The following is a 9,900-nucleotide window of genomic DNA, read 5'->3' as shown; positions in this document are numbered from 1 at the left end:
CCACTACACTCCAGTCTGGGCGACAGAGTGAGACTCCAACTCAAAAAAAAAAAAAGAAATCAATTTTTCTTCCTTAAATATTGTTCTAGCATTTATTATGAAATTGACTGCTTTATTAGGTCCCATTCATCGGAAGAAGATTATGGGAGTGGGAGGCGTGGCTCTGGAGGTGATTGCGAAGCCAGCTTGGGATTCGGTTATTAGCCAAGGCAACCCCAGAGCATCAGGAGAGTTGGCAAAGCGGGGTCTGTTCATCAGGGCTCTGGCGGGAGATGGGTGCACAGTCAAACCAGGTGAGGAGAATTTAATGAAGGGATTCTTTACAAAGGTGTGGGCAGGAACGAGGTAAGTGAGCTGGGTTTGGGTAGCAGCTTGGGGATAATAGTGGCATGGAGTGGCTGCCAGCCCTTGGCCTGGAATTACTGGAACTGGAGAGAAGCTGCGAGGAGAGGACCATCTGATGGGAGCTGTGCTTTGAGCCATGGATGTCGCCAGATCACAGCGACCTGGCAGGGAGGGAGCCATGGGATAAGTGCTCCGACTTCACCCCCTCCTGCCCTCGTGTCAGGGTCTCTTGTTGCCTGAACCCAAAGGGTAGACAGAGGGCTGGGAAGCTGTCACTGTGGGCACAGAAAGAACTCAGATGAGTGGTGCTCAGGGCTGCCTGATGCTAAGCTCTTCAGAGGTCAAAGAGAAGGAAGCATGTCCCCAGAGTGGAGCTTCCTGGAGGGTGTGTTTATCAGTCTCTCCCTGCCTTTGTGCCTTATGTTGTCATCCTCTGACGTCTGTCTGAGACTGACTGTTTCTTATCCGAGTCCTCAGTGTCCGCGTTCAGGAGGTGGCCTTCATGTGCTTGTTGGGTTGAAGGAGCCTTAACCCGAGCCTTACCTGCCTTCCTCAGGTCATTCCTGGCCTGGCGCCCCAGCCCCGGCACCCCTCTCCAGGGAGGGAGTCACAGCCAATGGGTCCCCTAACCCACACTTTGTATTGTAAGTCTCGCCTCAAGCTGAGGCTGCCGCCTGTCTCTGGAGCAACAGCTCTTGCACTAAAGGCAGTCAAGACTCTGGCTCTGAGTTCCTGGGCCTGAGTTTTTGGAATATCAGTGTCAGCCCTGTTGTGTTGTCTCGGATGACGGGCTTGGACTCCCAGCCCCCTTGGGGTCATAAGAACTCCTTGTATATTTTAAAAGCCTTCTCTTTCTTGGCTGCTTGGGATTAGTTGTCATCCTAATTGCAGAAACAGCTTTGGACGAGTGTGTTGTGCAACTGGACCCAGACGACAGTGAAGGAGAGCCAAGGGTAATGGCAAGATGTGGGGAGGGGGTGGCTTACGAGGAGGAAGCCCAGCTGCCTGAAGCCCAGACGTGGCGACTGTCAGAAATTTGACTGTTGGACTGTGCAGGGTTGGGGCTCCAACGAGAGTACCCCGAGACTCACGCTGGCCGTGAGGCCACGCTTGGCTTACAGAGTTCATTGTCTGAGTCTGGTGATGCCTGCTTATGCCCTGGCTGCCTTGGTCACCCTCTGCCCTGGACCAGGCTGGGCTATGGCAGGATGAGGGACACCCTGGGCCACAACTGGTGGCCCTGCGGCCCAGCCCACAGGGAGCACATCTTCCCTTGGCAGCCAGAACCAGAGTGATTCCAGGCTATGCTTTCCCAGCACGAGGTTTGAGTTCACGGAGATTCTAGACTCCAAACAGATGTTTCTTCTGTTCCCAGCCTGGTGGGGTGTGTGTGTGTGTGGGGGGGAGGTTTGCGGGTGGTGAGGGAAGCTGGTCCAGGTTTTGCCTGCTTTTTCCCCAGAATAAACAGCGGGGTAAAAACCTTGGCCTTGCCTCCCTGTGGCCTGAGCCTGCTCCCGGTGGGGAGGATGATCTGATGAGGCCGCTGAGATGCTGAGAAGAGTTCTTGATTTTCTGCTGACTCGAGGGGGTGGGGAGAGGCGTCCACAGCAGGCCTGTGCTGGGAGCTTGCTCAGAGCCTGGGAAGGCGCCTCCCCCACAAGCCATCCGGGAATTTATCTCCCAGGTACTTGGGGGAGAGGGCTGGAAAGACAGGCTTGGCAGCCTGGAGGCCTCTCGGGAGGACAGCTGCTTGGATCACCTCACTTCTTGGACAATAGGCTGGTTAGAAAAGCTGGCAAGAAAACACAGGGACACCTGCTTGAGGATACTGGCCACCAGTGTCTTAAACTGATATTCTTCAGGTTTGACAGCCAAAGCCCAGCAGACACGCGGGCAGTTGAAAGACACCCAGAGTCACGCAGGCAACAGGACAGTGCTAGGAAAGACAGTTTTGGGAGTAGGCAGTGTGGGAAAAGAAGCCTGGGGTCCGATGAAGGCACAACCTTGGAAAGGGAAAGGGGCCAGGCTTGGTGGCTCAGCCTGTAATCCCAGCACTTTGGGAGGCCGAGGCACATGGATTGCCTGAGCCCGCAGGTTCGAGACCAGCCTGGGCAACTTGGTGAGACCTTGTCTCTACAACAAATCAAAAATTAGCCGGGCATGGTAGTACATACCTGTAGTTTTGGCTACTTGGAAGGCTGAGGCTGAGGTTGATGCTGGGGTGGCCATGAGTGTGCCACTGCACTCCAGCCTAGGTGACAGAGTGAGACTCCAACTCAAAAAAAAAAAGAAAAGAAAAGGGAAAGGAAGACCTGGGATTCCAGACCATGGGTCTGTCTTGCATCAGGAAGCAGACGTTTCCAGACCCTTCCATGAGCAAGTGCCTTTAAGGCACGAAGACACATCAGGGATAGGGATGTTTGGAGTAAAAGTAGTGTGTGCTGCTCCTCCCCCCTGATAATTTATGGTCCCAGAGATTCCCGGTGGCCTAATCTGTGTGAATGATGCGGTGTTGACAGTATAGCGAGCTTCCCTTGCCTGACAGGTGTTCAGGGCCTGGAACGAGGGAGGACCAGCCCCTTTTATGGAAGGGGCTGAGTCGGGCGGGCGCCTGACCCTTCCGCACCCTTCCTCCCCACCTCCCTGCAGAGGCAGAGTGCAGGACGTGCAGCCTGAGGTTTCCCACTTGCCCTGCGGGGAATGTGTCCTGCTCTCGGGTTACGCCCGAGCAAAAGGGGCTTCCAGGCTATTTGTAGTGCCCATGTGTCTCTGTCTAAAACCAGACAGGAGGCAGTCGTCCGAGCCCTGGCATCCTAGTCTGTATTTAGAACAGGCTTAAAAAAATTAAAATGACCCCCTGGCCCCTCCTCTTTTACAGGCCAGCCCTGTGGTCCCTGAAACCCTTTAAACTTTTTCTCTTCCTCCAGAGGGGTAGGGCTTAAGCAAATTCGCTTTAAGGGTGGTAGTTGGCCCATGTCAACCCAGGTTCTTGCTGTGTGGTGCCATGTGAAGGAATTCGTACTGTCTCATTTGGATTTTTCCATGTTAGAATTATTTAAAACAAACCTGTATCATTTTTACAAAAGGAGTTTTTTTAAAATTTAAAAGGCAATTGAGATTGCTAATATTTTGAGAGTTAAATATTTTTTGAAAAAGCCAATGCTGATCATCACTATCTTTTTCTCAAATTCTGTCTCTCGAGTTTTGTTCAACCTGTGTCTGCAGCTTCTAGGAATCTTCCCCATACAGGTTGAATATCCCTTATCTGAAATGCCTGGGACCAGAAGTGCTTCGGATTTCAGATTTTGGAATATTTGCATTATGCTTATCCGTTGAGTATCCCAAGTTTGAAAATCAGAAATGCTCCAAAATCTGAAGCATTTTTGAGCACTGGATATGATGCTCAAAGGAAATGCTCACTGGAGCATTTTGGATTTTGGAATGCCAAGTGCATGCCATTAGGGTGTCCGAGGGAGAATGCTCTCTTTGCAGGGACAATCTGATGTGGAAGGCGGGTGCTCTTGAGCATCTAGTGGGGGAGGTAGAGGGATGTTCTTTGCCTGTGGAAGGGAGAATTTGGAGCTCCCTGGATGAGGGGCAAGGGTGGTCGTGGGGAAGGAAAGAAAGGGCCAAGAGAGGGAGGCTGCATGTTATGTGTTGTGTCCTCTTCCCTGAGCTTAACTTGAAAATTACAGTGGGGTGGAGTGGGGAGAAATGGATTGTGGCCGACTGCCCCAGTTGCCTGCTGGGGAAACCAGCACCAGGGCACAGCCTCCGCTGCCATTCTGACTGCCACCCTGATCTCGAAGTCTTGCTTCCTGGGTAGGGGGGTCATTATTGGAGGATAAATGCAGCTTCTGGAATGAAGAAGGGAGTCAGCTTGCTCTCCTCTGCATGGGTTGGACAACACCTGGAAAATGCCGGCATTTCCGAGTGCCTCCTATGAAGTAGGCTAGAGAAACTAGAACTAGTTCAGAGGAGCTGGTCTAAGGTACCCTGGGGGGTGGGGTGGGGGGGATAGTTATGGAACCAGAGGTATCAAGTTTCAGGGAAGGATGTAGAGTGAAGATTTTCTTCCCATATGTGAAGGGCTCTTCTGTGGGGGGTGCAGAAGATTAACCCGAGAATAAATAGCCTTGTGGGGCTGGGTGCAGTGACTCACACCTGTAATCCCAGCACATTGAGAAGCTGAGGCGGGAGGTTCGCTTGAGCCCAGGAATTCAAGACCAGACTAGATAACATAGTGAAACCTCATCTCTACAAATAAATAAGAAATAAGCCAAGGGTGGTGGCGCGTGCCTGTAGTCCCAGTTACTCAGGAGGCTGAAGAGGGTAAATCGCTTGAGTCCAGGAGTTGGAGGTTGCAGTGAGCTGTGATTGTGCTATTGTACTCCAGCCTGTGTGACAGAGTGAGACCCTGACTCAAAAACCAAAAACAAACAAATAGCCTTGTGAGACTGACCAATAGATGGAAAGTACAAAGAGGCAAAAATAAGCATAAGAAACTTTCTCATGGCCAGAACCATCTGTAGAGCAGTTTGAACTGTCCTTGGAAGAAATTAGGTCCCCTTTCCTGGGACCCTGAGGTGAGTAGGCTGAGGCAGGGCCTTTGCAGAGATGACTGGTGCTTCTGATGGGCGTGTTTGGATGGGATGATGTGTGTGTTCCCTCCCATGGCGGAGGTCTTAGAGTTCTAACACTGTCCTCATTTAACGTGCGGGGCCACTGAGGCCGCTGCTGTCAGTGCTGATAACCTGAGCACATGTGGCGTCTGCTGACACACACCTGGGATCCTCTGAATAGCAGGCCTGGGAAGGAAGGTGCGTCCCTGTGCAGCAGGTGAGGCTTGCACCAGATGCTAAATGACAGCCCAGGAGGTAAACTCGGGTCCCTGGCTTTGCTGGGGAACTCAGATCCTCAGTCTTTCCCATCAGCAAAGCATCTTTACATGCCTGCCCTCATCAGAAGGCCGACTTCCCTGACACCGAGCCCTGGTCTGGCCTATCCTGGAGAGAGAGGGTACCTGCTCATTGTGCCAAACCCATGCATCACCCTCTGAAGCTGTTGGATTCCCTTATAGGCCACCCGCTACAAGCCCGAGGGGGAGGCGGGGATAGGATCCGGGACAGATGTCTCCATTTCGCCTTGACATTTGGTTTCTGATAGGAGGCCTGGCGTCCGGCCAGCTCAGCAGTGCAGGGCCCAGTGGTGATGTTACAGTCTTTGTCTCTGGAGCACACAGCCCAGGAAGCTGCCCCCTGTCCTGGTGCAAAGTGCTGAGTGTATTGGGCCTAACTGGCTCACAAGCTCTGGGGGTGAATCAGAGGAGTCCTCACTTGCTCACTGGGGTCTCCGCTTTGGCTGGGCTCACTGGGGAAGGAGGTATATAAAGACACACTGTGAAATCACAGTCTCCCAACAAACCTGCCAGGAGGGAGGACAGAGGTGTTATCCCGATTTTCTGCTGAGGACATTGATACAAAAAAGTGAAGTGATTGGGAGTGTCAGGGTACAAGTTGCCTATTTAAATTTCACATTTGGCCCCTTTTCTCTATGATCTACTCTGCTTCTCAAAGCAAGACCTGATCATCAAGACAGCAACAATAATATTATCTAATGTTTGTTGAGTGCTTTTTATGTGCCAGGTGCTCGTCCAACAGATTTACATGGATTAGCTCATAATCCTATACCACTCTGCAGGATGGATATTATTCGAAATGGAGAAACTGAGGCCCGGAGAAATTAAGTGTGTTGTCCAAAGTCATATAGCTAGTAAGAGGTGGAGCTGGAATTTAAACCCTGACAATCATATACTTATTGATGGAAAAAAAACAAAACAAAAGACTGGGGACCCCTGGAACTACAAAAGTACACACAGCTGCTGAAGGAAGGGCTCTGACAATTGGACTGAGTACAATTATGTTTGCCCTTTCGATTCTGCCAGATAATGTCAGGCCGACTCCAGCTGGTGCCCAGGGAACCAGGCATACTGAACGGAGTCAGAGGACATGGGGGGCGTGTTGCTTGGCATTCCAGAGGCTGTCTGTTGTTATTTCAGGACTTGGTGCTGAGATGAGCAGTGCGATGTGTCTTGACTATAGATATTCATCTTCCCACCTCCAAGAGGCCTCCCTCTGAGCCCCAGTGAAAGGCCACCAAGTACACATGAGCCTACACCAGCAAGCCGAAAGTTCAACCAGTGTTTTCCAGGACGAGAGGCACAGGGTCTAGGGCTTCATGGGTGGGGTGACAAATGATTTCAAATATTCTGTTAAGCAGCCAGTTATGACCCATTAGTAGATTGTAAAATCAGTTTAATGCTGCATGACTAGCATTTGAAAAAGAGGGTGCAGAGATAAATAAACACAAAATATAGGGAAAATATTGATAGTAGTAAAGGTAAGTATTTCTGTGAAACTTGATTTCCACATGCATGTGAAAATGTGTGGATTTGTTTTTTGCTTTATTAGTTTTACGTTTATTTATATAGTTCATACTAGTTTTCCATATGCTACTCATATACATTTTTTTTTTTGAGTAGGAGTCTCACTCTGTCACCCAGGTTGGAGTGCAGTGGCACATTGCTCACGGCCACCACAGCCTCGACCAACTGGGCTCAGGCAATCCTTCTGCCTCAGCCTTCCAAGTAGCTGGAACTACAGGCACGCACTACCACACATGGCTGATTTTTTTTTAAAGTTTATTGTAGAGACAAGGTCTCTACAATACGGGTCTCTACAATACAGATTACAGGCTTTAGCCACTGTGCCCGGCCAATTTTTTTTTTTAAACTTAAGTATAATTTCACTTAAAATTTATTTATTTATTTATTAATTATTATTTTTTCGAGTTGGAGTCTCACTCTGTCGCCCAGACTGGAGTGCAGTGGCTGCTCCCGGCCACCGTAGCCTCAACCTGCTGGGCTCCGGCGATCCTTCCGCCTCAGCCTTCCAAGTAGCCGGAATTACAGGCATGCGCTACCATGCCCGGCTGATTTTTTGATTTATTGTAGAGATGAGGTCTCGCCTGCCCAGGTGGGTCTCGAACCCGCAGGCTCAGGCAATCCACTCACCTCAGCCTCCCAAAGGCGCGGGATTATAGGCTGAGTCACTGAGCCTGGCTTTCACTTAAAATTTAAATAAAGTATGCCAGGTGTGATGATGCATGCCTGTAGTCCCAGCTATGCTGGACACTGAGGGTGAGAGGATCCTTTGAGCCCAGGAGTTTGAGGTTGAAGTGAACTAAGGTCGTGCCATTGCACTGGAACTCTGGTAACAGAGTGAGATACTGCTTCTTAAAAAAAAAGTTAAATAAAGCAAGTCTATTTAAATAAAAATACAGGCTGGGCTCTGGGAGGCCGAGGCAGGAGGATTGCTTGAGCCCAGGAGTTCAAGACCAGCCTGGACAATATAGTGAGATATTTTCCCTACAAAAAATATAAAAATTAGCCTGGCATGGTGGCAGTCACCTGTAGTACCAGCTACCTGGGAGGCTGAGGCAGAAGGATCACCTAAGCCCAGGAGGTTGAGGTTGTGGTGAGTCGTGATCATGCCACTGCACTCCAGCCTGGGTGACAGAGTGAGACTCCAACTCAAAAAGTAAAAAATAAAATAAATAAGTAAAAATATGAACTGTATAGGAGGTTCATGGATACGGAAGTTTGGGAAGCTGCATTAGACTTGGTGACTCCCAAGATTCTGCCGGGTTTATCTGTATCCCCTACTGGTGGGCCCTTGGGAACCTCTGGCTCCAGGCCAAGTTCTATTCTTGGGATGGTGGCGATGGCCCTGTTGCAGCCATGGGGCTGGTGGATTGCTAGGATCGTCCTAATAGGGCTTCTGTGTTTCAGGAATCTGGCCAACTGTGAACGCCTCATCGAAGTGGAGGACATGATGGTGATGGGCCGCAAGCCAGACCCTATGTGTGTCTTTACCTACGTTCAGTCACTGTACAACCACCTGCGGCGCTTCGAGTAAAGCCCTTGGGCCTGGAGAGCTGGAGGGCAAGCCCAGGAGGAGACTGAGGGGACTGCTTGCATTCCCCGAGTCGGGATGGCCCCTGAAGAGTTGTCTTTTGCAGTGAGCGTGCTATTTGTTCTGTGGTGTGTGACTCCGCTCCCCTTCGTGCCCAGCTGTGTTGCTGATTAAAAGCACCGCTGAGCTGTGCTCTGACAGTGCTGACCACAGCCACAGGCTTGAAGGAAAAGAAAAAAGAGAGAGAAATTGGTGCTAAGTAATGACCTTCTTAAAGAAATGCTTGTCTTTGTAGATTCCAGAATGCTAAATTACGATTTTCCCTCTGGTGGATTTGATACGTCGGCTTTACAGGGTTACATTGATTACCAAGTGTTTTTTATCAAAATATCCAGAGTTTTTTACTTCCTCACACTATTGTAGGCTCCTTTCCTCCCTCCCTCTGGGCCACTGCCAGGAAACAGAGACCGCTTAATCAGCAGCTTGACAAAGAAGAACGAAGTCTTGGGAAGAAACAGTTTAATCACTCCCAAGTCCTGGGCAACAGATGACCTTCAAGTCACCTCCGCTCTCTGGGGGAGATAGGAAGGCTCTTGCCTTCATCCCAAAGTGCTCCTGTTCTTCCCAGGAGGCCCCACAAGTGTTTGGCTAAGAATAGGCTCTCCAGAAGTTAACACTTTTGGGGAAGGATAGGCCCTTTGTGCTAAGAGAGAGTTTTTCCTGACATCTTTTTTAGGGAATTAGCTGGAGATATTTATAAAAAGTAACTCCCTCTGTACCACTGACCCATTTGTACATAAAAAAGATGTGTTGACCTTTGCTTGGGATCTGTTATTTCTGTTTGGGAGATGTGGGTTCTGTGAATACGAGGCTTTGCACATCTTCCAAATGAAGACCTACTGAAATCTCACCCTGTTTCTGTACTTAAATTGCTTGCCTGGAAAGTTGAAAATGACATTTGCTGTCTGTGAACTTGCCTGCCAACTACTCATCTCCATGTTCTGGAAGGAGCGTGAACAGAAAGTCTCCCCTCGAGATCTATCCTCTGGATATGGACTTCAAGATCTCTGATAAACAGTGGCCTGGGATAGCAGGTTTTGGAGCGGTCCTGTACTTGGAGGAAGCCCATCAAGGAGTGTTGGTTTATTCACAGCTGTTTGATGGTGGGATTTTAATAGAAAAATCTTTAGATTTTATAAAGTCCCAGCCATTAGCTTACTATTGGTCAAGAATCATTTTATGATTGGGTTGGATTTTAGCCATGAACTTCTAAAACTTCCACTTGAGGAGCTGATAAGTCTTTGTCTCATGCAATGGCTCTCCATACCAGTGCCTGTGTGCCTTCCCAAAGGTACCTGTGTGTACCTTGTGTTGCATGTTGGGAGACAGAAGATCCTTGGGGATGTCAAGAGGAACATGGCAGAGCTTGCAGCTGGGTGAACAGTCATCTCCGTGGGGGTTGTTCCCTTGCCGGCTCTCTTGCCTCTTGTAAGCATGGGAAGGTGAACCTTAGTCTTAGCAGAGATACATCACTGAAGCTTAGGGTTTCAAACCTAAAGCCAATTTGGGAACACAAGGGCTC

General features: G+C 49.6%; 1 protein-coding gene across 1 annotated transcript in view; it reads left to right on the top strand.

The window, feature by feature from the left end:
- SMTNL2 (smoothelin like 2) overlaps positions 1-9,138 on the top strand; it is a 23,346-nt gene extending 14,208 nt beyond the window's left edge. Inside the window, exon 8 of the mRNA XM_008069085.1 lies at positions 8,195-9,138. Coding sequence (XP_008067276.1) covers positions 8,195-8,321 — 127 coding nt within the window. The 3' untranslated portion in view covers positions 8,322-9,138. The remainder of the gene's footprint in view (positions 1-8,194) is intronic.
- The last annotated feature ends 762 nt before the right edge of the window (positions 9,139-9,900 follow it).

This window comes from Carlito syrichta, unplaced genomic scaffold (genome assembly GCF_000164805.1).
Source record: "Carlito syrichta isolate Samal-C Ts95f unplaced genomic scaffold, Tarsius_syrichta-2.0.1 Scaffold311807, whole genome shotgun sequence".
Classification (NCBI taxonomy): Eukaryota; Metazoa; Chordata; class Mammalia; order Primates; family Tarsiidae; genus Carlito; species Carlito syrichta.
The sequence above is the reverse complement of the archived record's forward strand: the minus strand, read 5'-3'. Positions and strand labels throughout refer to the sequence as shown.